This window comes from Talpa occidentalis, unplaced genomic scaffold, assembly GCF_014898055.3.
Source record: "Talpa occidentalis isolate TD23 unplaced genomic scaffold, MPIMG_talOcc4v2.1 talOcc4.8, whole genome shotgun sequence".
Classification (NCBI taxonomy): Eukaryota; Metazoa; Chordata; class Mammalia; order Eulipotyphla; family Talpidae; genus Talpa; species Talpa occidentalis.
In genome coordinates this window covers 45,954,027-45,974,565 of record NW_023605194.1, presented here as the reverse complement: position 1 = coordinate 45,974,565, position 20,539 = coordinate 45,954,027, and the positions used below count along the sequence as shown (strand labels likewise).

At 38.6% G+C, this 20,539-nt stretch overlaps 2 protein-coding genes across 3 annotated transcripts in view; both read right to left on the bottom strand.

Annotated features, from left to right (window-relative positions):
* DNA2 (DNA replication helicase/nuclease 2) overlaps positions 1-5,327 on the bottom strand; it is a 30,161-nt gene extending 24,834 nt beyond the window's left edge. The window contains exons 1-4 of one of the 2 annotated variants that reach the window (XM_037496365.2): positions 5,167-5,327; positions 3,704-3,886; positions 1,771-1,954; positions 86-231 (exon numbers count right to left, since the gene is read on the bottom strand). In XM_037496365.2, coding sequence (XP_037352262.1) covers positions 86-231; positions 1,771-1,954; positions 3,704-3,886; positions 5,167-5,243 — 590 coding nt within the window. In that variant the 5' untranslated portion in view covers positions 5,244-5,327. The remainder of the gene's footprint in view (positions 1-85; positions 232-1,770; positions 1,955-3,703; positions 3,887-5,166) is intronic. The other variant, XM_037496367.2, reaches the window with a different exon arrangement.
* Positions 5,328-7,912: 2,585 nt separating this feature from the next.
* SLC25A16 (solute carrier family 25 member 16) overlaps positions 7,913-20,539 on the bottom strand; it is a 36,211-nt gene continuing 23,584 nt past the window's right edge. Inside the window, exons 7-9 of the mRNA XM_037496433.2 lie at positions 18,480-18,642; positions 11,660-11,728; positions 7,913-9,504 (exon numbers count right to left, since the gene is read on the bottom strand). Of these exons, the coding sequence (XP_037352330.1) occupies positions 9,348-9,504; positions 11,660-11,728; positions 18,480-18,642 (389 nt within the window). The 3' untranslated portion in view covers positions 7,913-9,347. The remainder of the gene's footprint in view (positions 9,505-11,659; positions 11,729-18,479; positions 18,643-20,539) is intronic.

Here is a 20,539-nt window from a genome sequence, read left to right as displayed (position 1 = left end):
ATAGAATAGTCAAATACCTAATAGAATATAAGAAGTTATATGATAAAATTACACCTGTATTTTCTCTCCTATATATACTACTTACATTTCCTTTAGATGCCTTATTTCTTGAACAGTTTGAAAAGCAAGTTGCTGTAGTTTTTCTGGGGCAAAGTTATCACTTATTGCTTTTTGAAATACTTCATGGAGAACTGTACCAATCAGCATTTGACGTGTGGCTGGATCAGAGCTCTACCAAAAAATTTTAAAAACTGTATGACACTTTATTTTACAACATTTTAGTAGAAGTGATCTTATGTTACCTAATCTATTAAACCACCATTGCCAAAGTACACAGGTAAAAAAATGCCAAATATTAAACACCTTGTTTTCCCTGGTAAGTAGAACTATAGGTCACTTTTATTCTTTTCTTTTCAGAACTACCTTAATTATTTTGAGCTATTTTTAAAAATATCTATTTCCATTTTGAAAAAAATAATCAACCAATATATGGGAAAGTTCAATAAAATCTCAAATATTTAGGATATACTATCACTAATTTCACTTTATAACCTACCCAAATAGAAAAGTCAATGACACAGGTCATAAACTTACGCAAAAAAAAAATATACTATTCAAATATAAAATATAAATTCACTCAAAAAATTTTAAATTCACAACAGAAATTTTTTTAGCCTACAACTCTCTACTGAAGCTATCAAAAGACTAATAGTCCAACAAACCATCAATCAAGATTAAAAAATTAATTTACAGAACTATCTGTATATCTTTTTAAGTTCTGTGCAAGTTGACAGTTACTCCAAAGTAAAAAAAAAATGCTCAGGTTTGCTTTATAATATGTGGTTAAATACACACACACAGAGTTAAAAAGTTGATATTCCCCTACAATTAAAGAAAAACAGCTAATAAAATATACTATCAGTAAGTGGCAAATAAGACTATTAAATATCTATTTTGGTATTTATTTTTCCTTCTTTTTTCCTAATGCTCAGCTGTAATTTTGAATTTCTACATACATATAAATTGTGTAATTAAAACAATACTCTGGAAAGCAAAGGAAACATTTAATAAAAACCCAGGCTCTTCAATAAATGAATGGCAGTGAAACAAAGGAAGTAGGTAGGAGGCAGACTATAACTATAAAGAAATTTAAAACATATCCTACAAACATAATACAAATACCTTCCTTTGTACTGATGTTAATATACCAACTGAATAAGACATATTTCTGATAAAATACATTAGAGGTAAACTGGGCATTAGATTAAGGAATTACTGTTAATTTTATAGCATATAATAAATACTTATGTTTTCCAAAAATCCTCAGTTTTCCCTGACTTACAAAATAATATAATGTGTGGATATAGGAGTAAGCCAACATAGAGATTTATTATACTCATTTCTTTATGTTTGAAATGTCATAATTTTTTTAAAGATACCATAACATCTATTTTCAGTTCATTGGAAATCACATGAAGTTAAGTTTGGAGAGGTATTAAATAAACTATTTTATCACTTAGTTTTATTTTCATTAGAATTATTTTATTAAATACTGATAAGATTCAGTTACAGCACCACCACTTTGCAGCTATACAACTTTGAGAGAGTGATTTAACCTCTCCAAGCCTGAGTTCCCTCATTGGTAAATGCAGTTTGATTACTACAATATTAACTACCTCACAGGATTATTGGGAGGGTTAGAAGAAACAGAAGCATAAAAGTGCTCTGTAAACTCCTAGTCCTTATAGAACAGTTGTTAGTGTTATTTACCCTGAAAATTTCCCTCAGCACAGCTCTTCTCATACATCGAATACTACTGGCTATGCTTGTGCCAGAAATCAGCAAGTCTGGATACAGAATCAAATATCCAACATCTTCATCTATTATCCAAGTATCAGATGTGCATTCTCCCTCCAAATGAATGATGTCCCCTGGCTTTACTGGTACAGAGCACCTGAAAATAAAGCAAAATCTAAATACATAATTGAGGCTCCCACATTTAAATATATTAACGATGCTTCAAGAAATAAATGAGTATTTTACCCAAAAAAATAGCTATTTCTAAATTTCTGGGACTTTACAAAATAATTAAACACCAGGAGGCAGTCTTCGGAATCATTCCCAAGTCATGCGACCCTACTCTACTTTTGAAACATATCTGAGAATACTAATGGGTTTTCCTTAAATGCCAAAAATGAAAACTGATTAGTTTTTTGTCTATTGCAAAAGCTATCAAATCTTCAATAGTGTGATATATAATTCCAATTATGGCTGCATATTTTAGTAATTCTCTTTTTTAAAAAGACGATTTTATTTATTTTTGTGTAGAAGAACTGGGGTATAGGTCAAAAGTGGAGGGTAAGGGCCTCCCCGGTGGCGCAGCGGTTGAGCGCTGGGTTGCGAAGCTGCCGGCGACCTCTGCGGCGCAGCGGTTCGATCCCCAGCTGCTCCCCGGCCACCGGAGGAGGGTCCCACATGGCGTGCAGACCTCTCCTGCCGCCCGCTGCTCCCCTCAGCAGTGTACTTCGGTCCTTCTGCCTGCTCTGCTCCCTGCTCTGGCTCTGGTGAATTCTCTCGCCCTCCCGCGCTTCTGACTGTACCCAGTGCATGTATAAACAAAACAAACAAACAAATAAATAAATAAAAACATGCCTCTATAAATTAAAAAAAAAAAAAAAAGTGGAGGGTAAGAGGATTCACCAGAGATTGAGTGGGAAGAACAGGTGGATCTACTGAAATACACTGCTAAGGGGAGCAGAGAGTGAAACAGGAGCGGTCTGATGGGTTAGCTCCCTTCAGACTTGTACTCAGGACATTGCAGTGATAGTGCTGAGACTTCACCGGTAGGCCATCGGGGGACCCTTAATTCTCATTCTTAAGATTTACAATATATGGACAGCTTCTATAAACTTCTGAGGCATGAAATCAAAGCCAGTGTAGCAAGAATAAAATCTTATTTATCTAATTCAAACAATCCAATCCAGACAGAGTCTAGACAAAGTTAAACCTCCACTTTCCATGCCTCTTCCTTCTGCCTTCAAATACTACACTTTACTTGGAGAAATCTAGAGTCTAAAAATGTTCTATTGGGCCTCCCTGGTGGCACAAGGGGTTAAGTCTCAGCACTATGAAGCTATCAGCAGCCACTGCAGCAGGAGTTAGATCCCCAACCAGGGAGCAACCAACCCACAAGGCACAGCAGATCTCTCCTGTCTGGCCCGCTGCTCCCCTCAGCAGTGTATTTCAGTCAATCTGCCTGTTCTGTTCCCAGCTCTGTCTCTGGTGAATCCTCTCACTCCCCTACACCCCTCTGCCTATGCCCCAACTCTTGTATGCATAAACAAATAAAATAAATCTTAAAAAAATAATAATAAAAAGGTTCTTATGTTATAATTAATTTTGCGCTCAGTGAGAACTACGGTGAATTTTAAGTTGCAATTTCAAACAGAACGTATTGAGAAATAGGAGTCACTTAATGAGACCCTTTGTACTTGATTTTTAAATGACAATAAAAATCAAGTTTGGAATAAAAGATCTGAAATGCTGGGGTAACAAGACAATTTTCGTGTAGAATTCATTCGGGTTCAAAATTATTCCCTTGATTAATAACTAAATTATAGCAACATCCACACAGCCCATGTGATGATTTTAAGATGGTACCCTTAATCTGCCAGATCAGTGCTCAAAGTCACACAAAAATTACCAGCCATTCCTAAGTATACATCGTTCCTTAAACTCTTGTGACTGGGAAGCAGTGATGGTGAGGTGCTTTTCGTGGTTTCCATCTTCATTCTGCACAATATCGACTTCTAATACTAGGAATCGATTATCCATTCTTCTGCAAAGAACAGTTTTAGAAAAGGAAGCTTCCATCTTTTTGCAATATCTAAAACACATATATACAAAACTTTTAGCACAATATAAAATAAGAAGCTACCTAATCCCCTTTAGCTATAAACCAACCTTCTACTTTCATAGGTTTGTTTCTTCTGGAAAGTTTATCACAATGATTTTCAGCTAAAATAGGTAAACACTGTGGATTTTTCCAAATATAAGCTCCTGGAGTAGCTCCGTGGAAAATTCATGATTGTGAGGATTAAAGATAAATTGAAAAATATTAAACAACAAATTCCTACCATTGGTGCAAACCTTACAAAAAGAGATGTTTTGAACACTATCCTTACTGTAAATAAAAGAGATGTCTGTTATGAGGTAGTGTGGGTGATTTCCTGGAAGTCCTACTGTGAGCCACAGAATTGTTAATCTTTAAATTAGCAGTATACTTAGAAATCCTCCCGTCCAACTTACTATTGAATATTTAATGCAGGAAATCCTTCTATAAAATTTCATTAAGGACCAACGAATCCCTGCTTTGTAAACAAGCAAGTTTAATACCAGTCACAGGAACTCATTCCTTCACAGAGTAACTAAGAAATTTCTTATTTATAATGAGCAAGTCAATTTCACATTACTTTTATCCAATAATCCCAGCTGCCTGAAATTGTGCCAAATACTATCTCTCTGCTAGAAAACAGTCCTCCCAACAGGTCCGCCTCCTAGAGACCATTAAGCCTTTATCAGTTATAATCCAAAAACAGTATAATCTCTTCAATTATTACACCAGACGCCTTCACACTACCATAAAATTATCTTTGTCATCCAACCTTGGGTCCTATTATTTTGCAACCACTTCGCTCACGTAACCCACCGATCCTCAGGCTATGAATTTCCCAAGGCGGGCTGGGGCGCCTTAAGGAGCTCCCCAAAAGCATTGCAGATCAGAACCCCAAAACGCGAAGATCCGTTAACAACTAGCATCATCATTATATTGCAAATAACTGCGCACTACTCAGGGCTCCCGAGCACCACTACCGTTCCTCCTGGGGAAAATTCCGCCAACTAAGCACAGAGAGAAGCGTCGTGACAGCTGCAATAATTCCCTTTTATAAGGCGGCTGGGACGCCCCAGACTCGGAAGAGGTGAAATCAAGGGAAAAAGAGTGAACTTCTGGGCGAGGGAGTCTTCAGGGTCTGGCCAAAGAGACCCCGCGGGGTGCGCAGGCCCGAGGCGGGCCGCGGGGCTGCGGGCCTGCAGGAGGTGGAGCGCGGCGCCTCCCGCGGTCTTTCAAATCTCCCGCTTTGCCCCGACCCACCCCCAGCAGCTCACCGCTCCGCGGTCCGCGCAGCCTCCTTGCCGGGACGCTTCTCGATCAGCAGCTCCAGGCCATCCGGCCGCTCCACCATCCGCGCTCAGACCGCAAACTGCCACCTGGAGAAACCCGGGGACCCCCACCCCCGACACACAGAAAAGGGAAAACACTACCCCGCGCAGCGCGGCACGCATGCGCCGACGCCGCTGCGCCAGGAGGCCTGCGCGGGCGGCCCCTCCCGCCCCGCGGGGCGCACGTGGAGCGGGGCGCGCGGCTGCAGGGGCGCGGGAGCCGCCCCGCACCCTCCCCTCAGAGCCTGTGAGACCGGAAGAGGCCATCCTATGGGCCAGACCAGTAATCCCGCGTTCTTCTCTTTGCATACCCCGATAGCCGCCCCCTCCAACACCCCCCCCCCACCAACCACACACTTAATTTGAGCAGAACTATAATTAGTTGCCCCAAACCAGGTGTCTTTTGTTAGCTTTACGAATTTTGCATTCTCTGAAATCTCTCTCCTCCCTCTTTTGTGGAAAACAAAATAGAAGCTATCAGATGGGTACTCCATCATACCACGACTGAATTCACCAATATCTGTGCTTGTCTTACAACCTCTTTCCACGCTTTCAACTGTGCAAAAAGATTTCCTCCTATCGGTGGGCAGTCCTGTCACTGGCTCTCAGGATCTCAAGGCATCAAGCATTCTTAAGGACATTGCTTCTTCAGTTACTCCCTCATTCTCTTGTACATCAAGAAATGATGGTAGTCACTGCAAAGCTGGAAAGCTCCCTTGTTTGTACGTGGCCCAGTAACTCTTTATCTTTAAAAGATGTTACTTTGAAAATAAAGAAAATTTAAATAAATAAAAGATGTTACTTTGATGGAACTTACTCCAGAATAAAGGAGTAGTGCTTAGCCACCATCCAGAGCAAACCTTCTTTAAACAAATGATTTTAAGGCTATTTCCAATATTAACTCCTATTTACTCCCCCCACCCCCTTTTTTTTTAATTAAAAATCAATTTAGGGCTTCCTGGTGGCGCTAGGGGTTAAGTCTCAGCACTATTGAAGCTATGGGCACAAGTTAGATCCCTGGCCAGGGAGTTAACCGACATGGTGCAGCAGACCTCTCCAGTCTCAACCCCTGCTCCCCTCAGCAGTGTATTTCAGTCAAACTGTTCTGCTCCCCACTCTGTCTCTGTCATGAAAATATTCTGTTTTCCTTATAGCTTTGTTTTATTTTTCATTTAGGTCTATGCATCTGTTATGAAGTAGAGGTTGAATTCTTCCCCAAGCCCCAACAACCTGCATATAGTTTTTTTCCCCAAAGCATTGTTAAAAATGCTTTCCATCCCCCCATTGGATTACTCTGGCACCTTTCTTAAAAACACACACACATACACACACACACACACAAAATTGACCATTTAAGTATGTTCTTTTGAGGTTTGGTGATCCTTTTGCCAGCCAGTACCACACTGTCATTTCTATGGCCATGCAGTCAGATGGCATATGTCTTTATTCTAAGATTGCTTTGGACATTCTATTGTAGATTATTTGCATTTCTATATACATTTTAGAATCAGGTTGTAAATTTCTCCATAAGAGCTTGCTGGAATAATTAGGATTTCATTGAATCTAAAAATCGATTTGGGAGACTGATTTCTTTACAATATAGACTTCTAATTTATAAACATGGTTTATGAACATAGATTAATATAGACCTTGTCTCTCAGCATCATTTTGTAACTCAGTGTAGAGATCTTGCACATCTTTTGTAAAATTTAAGTATTTTTAAAAATATTTTAATGCTATTTTAAATGAAATTGTTTTAAAATTATTTTCCAATTGACTCCTACTATTATATAAAAATAATTTTTGTATTTACTTTATATCCTGAGGCCTTACTAAATTCACTTATAATTTCTAGTAGTGATGTAAATACATTAAGACTTTCTACCTAATCACATCATCTGCAAATAGAAGCAGTATTATTTCTATCTGATATTTATGCTTTTTATTTCATTTCCCTACCTAAGTTCACTGGTTAACTACTTGTGAAATTGGGCATTCTTACCTTTTATCTGGTCATTCAATATTTCACCACTAAGTATGATGCTAGCTAAAGGTTTTTTGTGGCTCTGTTAAGCCATCTAATGCTTTGCAAAACAAACAAACAAACAAAAAAAACTACCAAAACCTAGTGTCTTAAAACAATTTTTTTAGCTTACAAATTTTTAATTTTGGCAGTGCTCTGTGGGTAAAGGTTGTCTCTGCTCTGCAAAGCATCAGCTGGGGACTGGATGATACACTCTGAAGCTGGCTTACTCAAATGGTTGGCAAGTTGAGGTTGGCCATCAATTTCTCTTCAGGGACTGCTTGGCTTCCTTACAGCATGGTGGCTGGGTTCCCAGCATAAGTGTTCCAAAAGACCAGATGGAAGCCAATTTAGTGTTATGACTAACTGCACAAAAGTCACATAGCATCACTTCCACTGTAGTCTCAGGGCTACTAAGCCTACCACCAAAAGGCAGGGAAAGAATAACAATGGAGATCAAAACAGAAATACTCAATCTTCAAATGGAAGATAACCTGGCAAGATTTACTTTGGATTATTAATCTGAAATAAATCAGACATAAATACAGTGATTATTTAAAATTTTCATCCATCTTGACTGCTCATCTTTAGCATTTGTACTTCAATAATGTAAACAGTTAAAGAAAAGAACTGTTGAAATACAAGTAAAATTTATTTTAATATCCCATGTATTCTATAACATAGAATGTCGATTTTTATTTAAAAAAATATTTGCAATCCCTTTATTGATAACATAACTGAGATATTTATTTACTACATTTAAATTATTTTGAGTTGATAACAATATTAGATAGAGTGTAGCCCAGAAATGAAAATATACAAAATAGTTTTAGGAAAACATGTATTTCTACCTGGGGGTATACTTGTAAATCATATAAAGATACATATTTATTTTAAAATAAAGACTTTAAAAATGAAACCTGTTCATGTAATTTTTACCAAGGTATGACAAGAAATTTTTATGCAAAAAAATCAAAACTGAAGCAAAAATAACACTTTCAACTTAGTTTTCTAAGTTATTAAAACACATCAATTCTACAAATCACTATTTCTGAGGATTTAACTTTTCTCCTCCCACTTCCATCATGCTTATAATAAAATATAAGAAGTACTCTAAACATAATACATGGAATTCTTAGATTTTTAAACCATTTTAATATAAAGGATAGCCATTCAAATCATGTTTTACATTTCTACTTAAGTTTATATTGCACTAAAATTATTTTACATGGAAGAACTATTTGATGTATCATAACATATACCTTAGGAACATTCTTTGACATTCACATCTATATTAATGGATATTTCACAGTCCACTTAAATAAATTTTCTAGTATATACCAAATCCTCTAGTAAAAACAAATCTCTAATGCTAATCAGGTTTGACAGCAAAGATATTCAGTGTTTTCATTACTAATTTTGGGAAATGCACTGAATTTTAAAAAACAATTTAAATCATTCATAGTACCTGGTAGTAACAATTAAGCAATACCTGAAAATTCATTATTTGTTGTTCAGTCACTACATGACTACTTTTTAAATACAACATTCATGTTATTACAAAATGAAGAGAAAAAGTTTGTCCTTTTATCAAATGAAACAGAATAATGAGAGAGATAATAAGAATAATACTTCAATGCTGGCCTCTCAGCTATGTTTTGCAGAACTTTAAAATTCAGTTCTCTTCATTCTGCTCAATATAACCAAGTCTGTTTATTATAATAATAATCAATGTTTAAGTCTTTGAAAATCATGATAACAATTAAAAGCTTGGAACAGCATGATAAAGCTAATGGTAACCTCTTGAATATTTCGCAGCTATTTCTACCTCCAAATAACACATTAAAATAGTTTCAAATAACCTAACTGATTAGCCAGCATCAGCTTAGGAATTTTTTTTCAATGTTCTAAGATACAACTTTTGGCATCAAAAAGTATAGTAAGCATTTTTGATTTTTGATGAATAAAAAATCAAGTATTAAAAATACAAGTGGTTCATGTGACAGGGTAAAAGTCCCCCTTCAAGTAATGTTCCCCCCAAAAGTAAAGTTAACTTTTATTTCTCTCTCTGAGATTTTATTACAGAAAATAAATCACAATTTTTTTAGTTGAGGTGAAAAAACTGCTTCATAAGTTCATATGTTGTAAAAGCCACTGCTTGAGAGGGAATGCAGCGAATGTAATTAAGAGATAAACCACGATACAATCCTTTTCGAATTCCATGGTGTCCATAGACATACTTCATAGTCTCCCGCATGGTACTGAAAGACAATAGTTAAAAGATGAAACCCGTATGCCCACTTTTACACAGAGATTTAAGGATCCACATAATTGCATTTTTAAAAGAAGCTGAAATGTCATATTGAATACCTTTTGGAAGGCGAATGTTAAAACAAACTAAAAATTCACAATAAAACAGCAATTCTTTCAAACAAATACAAGAGTTATACTCAGAAATGTAGGGCTCATTAATATAATGTATTTTGCTTATACTATGTTGGTGAGATTTATTGGAAACAATTTTATTATAATATTTGAAATACCGATGTAATCTTTTTAAAGGATATGTGAGCAGTTACCCTTTAACTCAAGTTCTTTACTATAACAAGTAGATGGTTATAAAACTAAAGCTTGAAGGACAATATTTCATATTTCAACAATGAAGAGTTTTCTTGTTTCAAATGGTATATTTTCTTTTTAAAACAACATATTAGGCTTTGAATTTCCCTTTCAGTAGACAATATGAGCTGAAATCTTCAAAAACTCTTTTGGGAAAACAACGGGAATTGAGATCAGAACAAACAACCTGCTCTGTCCCTGAGGGACATAATCAGTCAAAAGAATAATTCATTTCCATAGCTAAACCCTGCTGTATGATAATAGTAACTGCTAGCCATATATGGCTAACACTTGAAATGTGGCAAAAACAAATTGAAAGATACAGTGAGTATAAAATACACCCTGGATTTCAAAAGCTAAGTATACCAAAAAAAGGATGTGAAATTTGAAATGCTGAAATGACCATATTTTAGATATATTAATTTTTTTTTTAATAGAGGCATGTTTATTTATTTATTTGTTTGTTTGTTTTGTTTATACATGCACTGGGTACAGTTAGAAGCACAGGAGGGTGAGAGAATTCACCAGAGCCAGAGCGGGTAACAGAGCAGGTAGAAGGACCGAAGTACACTACTGAGGGGAGCAGCGGGCGGCAGGAGAGGTCTGCACGCCATGCGGGACCCTCCTCCGGTGGCTGGGGAGCACCCGGGGATCAAACCGGCGCCGCGGGCAGCTTCGCAACCCAGTGCTCAACCGCTGCGCCACCGGGGAGGCCCATTTTAGATATATTAAATATTTTAAAACAATTTCATCTGGTTATTTTCTTTAACTTATCAATATTCCATGAGAAGTTGAAACAAATTTTTTGAAATATTTTTCACTTAAAAATATACTCATTACATGGCTATATAAATGACACTTTTATGAAAAATAATTTATCAAAGCAAAAAAATTGAGGAAAAAGCCTGACATTGTTTTATAATTTGCCAACTTCTTTAATGTCCATCTTTTTAGAGGACAGCTGAATTTGCTTATCTACTTGTACATTCTGTTTGTTGTTGAGCTATGTTGTCTTGGTTTAAATATATCAAGAAAAGCAATCTCATACATATACATAGCTTTTTACGTGGATAAAGGAAGGGCCTTTATAATATGCATGTTCTTCTTTAATATTGCACCCAAAACTGACAAGTAGTTGTTTCCTGTGGGTTAGTAGTAATACGAAAACTAAAGCCAAATGGGACTCTCGGCATTTTCTAGTTCATGTTTCTTTTTATACTATTTAATAATGTGGTTATCAGGGCCTCCCCAGTGGCGCAGTGGTTGAGCGCTGGGCAGCAAAGCTGCCTGCAGCCTCTGCAGCGCAGGTTCGATCCCCGGATGCTCCCCGGCCACCAGAGCAGGGTCCCACATGGCGCGCAGACCTCTCCAGCCGCCCGCTGCTCCCCTCAGCAGTGTACTTCATCGGTCTGCCTGTTCTGCTTTCCGCTCTAGCTCTGGTGAATTCTCTCACCCTCCCGCACTTCTGACTGTACCCAGTGCTTGTATAAATAAATAAATAAATCTTTAAAATAAAATATAGTTAGTTAAAAAATAAATAAATAAAATAAAATGTGGCTATCAGAAAAGTTTTAATTATAAATGTGGCTTACATTATATTTCTACTTATTGGAGCTGCTTTAAAGTGAAATTTTTTAATAGGAGTATCAGGACATGATTAAAATCTTATATAAAGTTATAAAAACATATTAAGGGAGGTCAAGGGAAGATCTAGACTACAGGTGAGACTACACTCCTATATTCCTACTTACTAAAAGTTACATAAAGAAAATGAACAATGGCATATGAAGAACTTACAGGCACTTTTCAAATTCTGGAAGAACAGTTCCTAATTGCATTCGCCGACGAGTTACATCAAATGGGTAGCTACAAGAAGAAAAAGGCAGGGCTTAAAAGTGTTTATTTCGGTTTGGCAATTATTGACAACAAATCTTCATATTTGCTAAGAAGTATTCTCTAGTTGTTTTGTCTAATCTGTAAGTCAAATAACAATATAGTCCTCTAATTGACTTTGCTATGTGCTTCTCTTCCTGTTACCATCCATCAGCACAATACCAAGTTTTATTCATTACTCAAGGCCAAATTAAACACTACTGCGTGAAGAAACAAATGGGGTGATCTTCATTGTTGTTACCCTAAGACAGGGTTTCTCAATTTCGGATTTTGTGGTTATTCTTAGTTGTGGATAAGACAAAGGGCCCAAATGGAATCACTTATGCTAAACCCCACTTCTCCAGATACTTACATTAATTACAGTTTCAGTCTCTCTCAGAAATGGAATTTTTAACCAGTTAATCAGGAATCACCTGATCAGCACTAGTGCAGTCATTTGTCTAAAAAGAATCCTGCCATCCCCTAATGGAAAGTGACCTTGCCACAACCAATTCACGTTTTCCAAGTATAACCTCCTTATTCCTGATCCCGTCTACCTATAAAAGTCTTTCATGTTGTACAGCTCCTCAGAGCTCCTTTCTATCTGTTAGATAACTACTCATGAATCATTAAATAAAGCTAATAAGATCTTTAGCAATTACTCAGCAGAATTTTGTTTTGTTAAAAGGCCTGCTTGTACACTATAGGTTGCTTAAGTGCATCCCTGGCCTCTATCCACTAGATGTCAGAAGCACACCCCCAGCTGTGACAACCCAGAATGTCTCCAGCTATTAATAATGTTCACTGGATACAAAATCCTCCCAGTTGAAGACCACTACCCTAAGATGCTTTGCACACCAGTAAACCAATAAAAAATTTCCTTAAGGACTAGAATTAACAATACAGGTAATTGCATTAGAGGAGAGAAAATTCCATATAAAAGATTGCCTGAAATGAAATACCTGAAAGTAATCTTTTTTAGAAGAAGAATCTCAGGTGATTTTTTTAAAAATATATACTTTATTTTGCTAATATTGACTTTGTTAGGTCCCATGCTTGTACATTATTTCACTCCATCGTCACAGTTTTTTTTTTTTTTTTTTTCCAGGCATGTTTTATTTATTTATTTGTTTGTTTGTTTTGTTTATACATGCACTGGGTACAGTCAGAAGCGCGGGAGGGTGAGAGAATTCACCAGAGCCAGAGCGGGGAGCAGAGCAGGTAGAAGGACCCAAGAACACTGCTCAGGGGAGCAGCGGGCAGCAGAAGAGGTCTGCGCGCCATGTGGGACCCTCCTCCGGTGGCCGGGGAGCAGCTGGGGATCGAACCAGCGCCGCAGAGGCCGTGGGCAGCTTCGCAACCCAGCGCTCAACCGCTGCGCCACCTGGGAGGCCCATCGTCACAGTTTCTTAAAGTAGGTACTCTTATACCAACATGAAGATAAAAAAGTGGAGGGGGCCTCCCTGGTGGTGCAAGGGGTTGAGATGAGAACTATGGAACTATCCACAGCCACTGCAGCACAAGTTCGATCCCCGGCCAGGGAGTTACCCACACGGCGGCGCTGCAGACCTCTCCTGACTCGCCTGTTGCTCTCCTCAGCTGTGTATTTCAGTAGATCTGCCTGCTCTGCTCCCCACTCTGTCCCTGGTGAATCCTCTCACACCCCCACATCTCTGGCCTGTACCCCAGTTATTGCCTGCATAAATAAATAAATCTTAAAAAAAAAAATAAGAAAATGGAGTCTAGGGCCTCCCCGGTGGCGCAGCAGTTGAGCGCTGGGTTGCAAAGCTGCCCACAGCCTCTGCGGTGCCGGTTCTATCCCCGGCTGCTCCCCGGCCACCGGAGGTGGGTCCCGCATGGCGCGCAGACCTCTTCTGCCACCCGCTGCTCCCCTCGGCAGTGTACTTCGGTCCTTCTGCCTGCTCTGCTCCGCGCTCTGGCTCTGGTGAATTCTCTCACCCTCCCGCGCTTCTGACTGTACCCAGTGCTTGTATAAACAAATAAATAAATCTTAAAAAAAAAAAAAAATGGAGTCTAGACTCCAGCATTCTTCAGTGTCACAAGACTGCTTTGTTCTCCAAGGTAGGGCCTTCCCGGTGGCACAGTGGTTGAGCGCTGGGTTGCGAAGCTGCCCGCAGCGATGCTCCCCGGCGACCGGAGGAGGGTCCCACATGGCGCGCAGACCTCTCCTGCTGCCCACTGCTCCACTCAGTAGTGTACTTCGTCAGTCTGCCTGTTCTGTTCCCAGCTCTGGCTCTGGTGAATTTCTCACCCTCCCGCGCTTCTGACTGTACCCAGTGCTTGTATAAATAAATAAAAATAAATCTTTAAAAAAAAAAATTCTCCAAGGTGTCTAATATATACATAAGTAATATATGACAAATTATATATATGTACATAATTATACAATATATATGTACATAATTATATGTACATAATATATATGTACAAAAATAATATATATGTACATAATTTCCAAGCAGGAACAATTGTGTCTGAGTAGAAGGAATTGATTAGTACAAAAGAGAGAATGTGGAAAGACAAAGTACAAAGATCAGAACTAGCAAAAAAAGGGAAAGAAAGAAAATAACATTTAAGAATTTATTTATTTACTTTTGCGTAGAACTGGGGTGGAGCCCAGAGGTATGAGGGGGCAGTTAAAGGATGCATAAGAAACAGAATGGGGAGCAGAACAGGCACATCTACTGAACACACTGTTGTTTTTTAAAAAGATTTATTTATTTATTTATACAAGACGGGGGTACAGGCCAGATGCGTGGGAGGGTGAGAGGATTCACCAGAGACAGAGCGGGGAACAGAACAGACAGACTGAGGAAATACACTGATGAGGGGAGCAGTGGGTGAGACAGGAGAGGTCCGCCCCGCCATGGCCGGCCAGGATAGAACTGGCGCTGCAAAGGCTACGAACAGCTTCACAGCGCTGCGCTCAACCATCTGCGCCACCAGGGGAGGCCCTGAATATACTGTTAAGGGGAGCAGCAGGTAAAACAAGAGAGGTCTGCTGCCCCACATGTGGGCTAGCTCCCTGCTCGGGGATCAAACTCAGGCAGTTGTGGTGGGCCTCCATAGTAGTAGCGCTGAGACTTAACCCTAGGCCGCCAGGGAGGCCCAGAAGGAAAATAACATTCCAAGCAAAGTTCTGAAGTAAAAAAAATCACAAGACTTATGACCATTGCCACCAAATACAATGTGAAAAATATGAACGCACATTTTCACACTGGGAATACAAATCATGTGAAAAATGATTACAAAGTATCAGGACTAACAGATAAATGATTATCAATAACAAAATAGAAAGTTGGGAGATGATGATTGTCTTGAAGAAGACAAAAAAGTAATATCTGAATTATGAAGTTTGCAATGATGGCAGAAGATACAAGTAAAAACATGCAAGGCATGTTATTGAAGTAATGGAGTCAGTGACAAATTTTCAGATAAAATTAGTTATCTACAGAGATCACCATTAAAATCATAAAGATAAATGAGCTATTCTAAATATTTATGGGACGAACAGAGAACTAAAGTCTAGCTGAAGCTTTAAAAAAGTGGCATAAATAGGAAGGAAGAGGATTGGAACAGTAAGATGCCTGAAAAGGGAAGGGTGGGGAGAATGATCAGCAAGAGAGGGCACTGTTACAAACCCAAGAATTAAAACAATTGGAAGGCGAATGAAAGAACTGAGCAGAAGACACTGGACCCGTATAGAATATAGTTTAAAAAGAGAAGAAGGAAAGAGAAGACACATCACAAGGATTTAAGTAGGAAGTGAATAATAAAGAAGGGCCTCCCTGGTGGCACAAGGGGTTCAGCACAGCACTATGAAGCAATCCACAGCCTCTGAAGCACGAGTTCAATCCCCGGCCAGGGACTGCAGACCTCTCCTGTCTCGCCGGCTGCTCCTCTCAGCAGTGTATTTCAGTCAGTCTGCCTGTTCTGCTCCCCACTTTGTCTCTGGTGAATCCTCTCACCCCTGCCCCCCGCACCTCTGGCTTGTACCCCAGTTCTCATATGCATAAATAGATATTTTTTTAAAAATGAATAATAAAGAAAAGGAGCAATAAAACCAAGAGAATTAGAATCATTGGAGGTAATAGTATCTCTGCAAACAAGGTTCCACAGTCAGATTTCTAAAAGTAAACCACACACTTTCTTCTTTAGTCTAGTAAGATTTGTTCCTACCCAAAAATACACTATATTTGCTTTCACCAAGGTAATAAAAGATAGATCTTCTCAAAATGTCCAGAGCAGGCTTTTTCCAATAAATGTCAAATGCCAAGTAGAGCTAAGGTCAATCAAAGCCTTGGGCTTCAAGTGAACCTGTTAACCATTATCTTAAAGAATAAAAATTACCCAGACTTAGGGTCATCTACAGAAATAATCTTTTAATCAAAGGAACCTATCTTATGGCAGGGAAAACATCTAGATCTTCTGGTTTTGTGACATATGTCATTCTCTCCTCATCATGTGATATTCCTCTCCCTATTTGATGCCTCTGACCCTTATCCTATTCATCAGTGCAAATAAAAATCCTTAGTCTGTCTTTCTTACTCTAGAATTTACAAGCCATGTAAATTCTCCACATATGTATAATTAAATTTTTTTTTCTCATACTAATCAGTGGGGTATTAATTTGTTTGCTTGAACAGTCAGAGAAAAGCCTAGAAAGGCAAGGGGAATTTCCCTCTACCCAACCATACAGAAGTCCTTAATTATAAAATCCAGTGAACACCTTATTTTCCAGTATTATCAGTATTATCTTGTTTTGCTTTTCTTTTTCCATTGGATACTCTCTTTTTTTGAGTCTTTATGACAGTGCAACCTCCTGTTTTTCAGCATACTTCTCAGTCACAGAAAACTTTTCTTCTTCCTAATCCTGAAAAGTTCCTGCTTCTAGTATCCCAGCACCTTTCTGTTATTTATTTTTATTTTTTTTAATAAATTTTATTTTTATATCCCCCATACAAATGCAACCTCCTTATTTTGACCCCAATCCCTCCCCTCTCCCCACACCCCCCATAGAGTGTCTCTGGTTCATAGTTTTTTGTTGATTTTGATTTTCACTTTCTTATAGTTATTCATTTTCCTGGTCCCTTATTTAAGTTTTCTAGATTCCTGCTATGAGTGAGACCATCAGGTATTTTTCTTTTTCTTTCTGGCTTATTTCGCTGAGCATGATCCCTTCCAGCGCCATCCATGTTGCTGCAAATTGCATGTGTTTATCTTTTTTGAATGCTGAGTAATATTCCATGTGTATATGTACCACATCTTCTTGATCCAGTCATCTATTTTTGGGCATTTGGGTTGTTTCCAAAGCTTAGCTATTGTAAACAGTGCTGCTATAAACATAGGGGTGCAGGTGTTCTTTGGAATTGATGTTTCTGTGTCCTTTGGGTAAATACCTAGGAGTGGAATTGCTGGATCATATGGAAGCTCTATGTTTAGTAGGTCCAGAAATCTCCACACAGCTCTCCATAGTGGTTGGACAAGTTTGCACTCCCACCAATAGTGCAGGAGAGTTCCTTTTTCTCCACATCCTCGCCAACATTTGTTGCCCAGCACCTTTCTTTTAATCTGATCTACTGACTCTCTTGGTCTGGAAAATTCTTTGAAGTCACTTATCTGATTACAACATAGTAATTCCTCTACCAATTATGTTTCCCACACAACACATATTAATACATAACTTTATTGTATTCTCTGTCTCAATAAGAGTATAGGCTCCTTTTTTTTTTTTTAAAGAACAGTGAATGAAGATTTATTGAAATTCATTGCTGATAGAAGCAGTGAGAGAAAAGAGGTTGGCTGTGCTGGCAGAGGGTCTAGAAGCTCTTTTTATACTCTAGACATCAGTGACTGGCTAGGATATCTGGCCTGGGGTATGTTCTGATTCATGGTCCAGATTATTGGCTTAATGGCCTGGTTCCCATTAATTCCCCTTATCCATATAAGTCTTCCAAACTTGCCTGTTGAGTAAGGAGTAGGGGCTTAGTTTTTAACCTTAGTAATGTTATCAGGACATTTCCTCCTCTTCTTCAAGGACAATGACAAGTCTTTGGAAATGGGGCAAAGGTCTAGCTTTTATAGCTGATTCACGCTGAGTTTTGGGGCATAGCGCTAGCCCTACCTACCTTATTGTCTCATAACAGTGGGGGTAGGGTGTGAAAGGGAACAAGATAGACCCACTTTGGGCTTTCAGACAATCTTTGATTTTAACTGCTATGTGTTGCTTTGTGAGACTATAGATAGCATCAATTGTCCAAAATGGGTTGCCCAAAAATACAGGCTCCTTGAGGTTTTGTTTCACCTTCAGTGTATTAGACAAATGTCTAATACACTGCCTGACAAAAAGATTTAGTGCAAGAAAAGTTGTACCTCAGACACACACATACACACACACACACACACACACACACACTTCAGACACTTAATATCAGCAAAAATTCGGGAGAAAATATGAATGAAGAATATACTTAACATTACTTTCTAGTTTTCTTTCTTTTAAATGAATCCATAGGAAATTGGTAAATTTAAATTAATTTGGTAATTGACACATAATCCTTAATAATATGCTTGAAGTGTGGGCACATTTGAGAAAGTGTATTAAATAATACTTATATTTTGTAAGGGATTTTGTGTTTTAATAATCTATTGAAAAAGTGACTAAGCAATGTTAAAAATCTGGATTGAGTAACTATAATCTGATTGAATTAAGGAAGAAACTTACGATATTGTCTGTGCTATAGCTCCAGCAACACCACCACAAAGTAAGTTTATGTGAGTTTTCAAAACCAAGACATTAGGATTGTCCGATGAAGGTCTGCCAAGAAGGTTAGGAGCATGGGAAAGCCCAACACTCTTTAAGGTACCAAAAGTAAAAAAAGAAACACCTGAAAAACAAAATATGAATTCACCATGATGCTTAACAGGATACAAATTTTAAAAAGACATCAATCTTACAGAATAACGTATTAACTCAAAAACCTACCTATACATCTCTTGATTTGTCATGTTTTACTTATTTTAAGATAAAAGATGTAATTAATGCTTACAAATAACCTAAATATGACAAAATTACCATCTATGAAAAATAATAGCATTGGTTTCCAAATACTTATATTCCAGTTCACTGAATACAAGTAGTAGCTGAGTATAAATGCTACCTTACATGTGAATAGAATGAAACAGTTTTCTAAGGACTCACCTGAGCAAAAATTGCACTCATGATTAGTAATTGTAAGTACATATGACAACATATTTACAATAATGGTGATAATGTACAGCAGAGAGAAAAAAATTAAGAAGTGACAAAGTTGTTAATTTCAATTCATTGCCTAATTTTCTCTCCAATGAAGAGTTGTAACCATGATACTTGTAACATGGTTATAAAATAAATGGCTTATAAAATACATGGCTTATAAATATACAAAATCCAATAAATATTAAATTATTAACTCAATTATTAATAATATGCAGTTCATACTTGCTGAACACTTAAATGATTTTATAATGGTCCCATTAAAATCTCACATGAATAAAATCAAGACGGGTCTCCCTGGTGGCACAAGGGGTTAAGCACAGCACTATGGAGCTATGTGCAGCCTCTGCAGCATAAGTTCGATCCCCAGCCGGCCAGGGAGCAGCCCATACGCGCAGCAGACCTCTCCTGTCTCACCCTCTGCTCCCCTCAGCAGTGCATTTCAGTCAATCTGCCTGTTTTGTTCCCCACTCTGTCTCTGGTGAATCCTCTCACCCTTTGCACCTCTGACCTGTACCCCAGTTCTTGTATGCATAAATAGATAGATAAACAAACAAATAAATCTTTTTTTTTAAAGATTTATTTGTTTGTTTATTTATACAAGCACTAGGTACAGTGAGAAGCGCGAGAAGGTGAGAGACTTCACCAGAGCCAGAGCGGGGAGCCAGAGCAGCGGCAGGAGAGGTCTGCGCGCCATGTGGGACCCTCCTCCGGTGGCCGGGGAGCATCCGGGAATCGAACCGGCGCCGCAGAGGCTGAGGGCAGCTTTGCAACACAGCGCTCAACTGCTGCGCCACCTGGGAGGCCCAATAAATAAATCTTTTTTTAAAATTCAGGTATATGAGTTTACAAAAGAAATACCTAAAGTGGGCCTCCCCGGTGGCGCAGTGGGTTGAGCACAGTGCTATGAAGCTGTCTGCAGCCTCTGCAGCACAAGTTCGATCCCCGGCCGGCCAGGGAGCAGCCCATATGGCGCAGCAGACCTCTCCTGTCTCACCTGCTGCTTCCCTCAGCAGTGTATTTTGGTCTGTCTGCCTGTTCTGCTCCCCGCTCTGTCTTTGGTGAATCCTCTCACCCTCCCGCGCCTCTGGCCTGTACCCCACTTCTTGTATAAAACTAAATAAATCTTTAAAAAAATACCTAAAACATAAAGATACCAAAAAGAAAAGTTGAAAAAAAGATTTACTAGGCAAATATAAACTTCTATTTGGCTAAAAAAAAAATTATGAGGGCCTCTCTGGTGGCACAAGGGGTAAAGTGTCCTCACTATGAAGCCATCCATAGCTACTACAGCACCAGTTCCATCTCCAGCCCAGGAGCTAACACACATGGTACAGCAGACCTCTCCTGTCTTTTTTTTTTTTTTATAGATTTATTTATGCATACAAGAGCTGGGGTACAGGCCAGAGATGTGGGGAGTGAGAGGATCCACCAGAGACAGAGTGCGAAACAGAACAGGCAGACTGACATAATACACTGCTGAGGGGAGCAGCAGGAGAGACAGGAGAGGTCTGCCGCACCATGCAGGT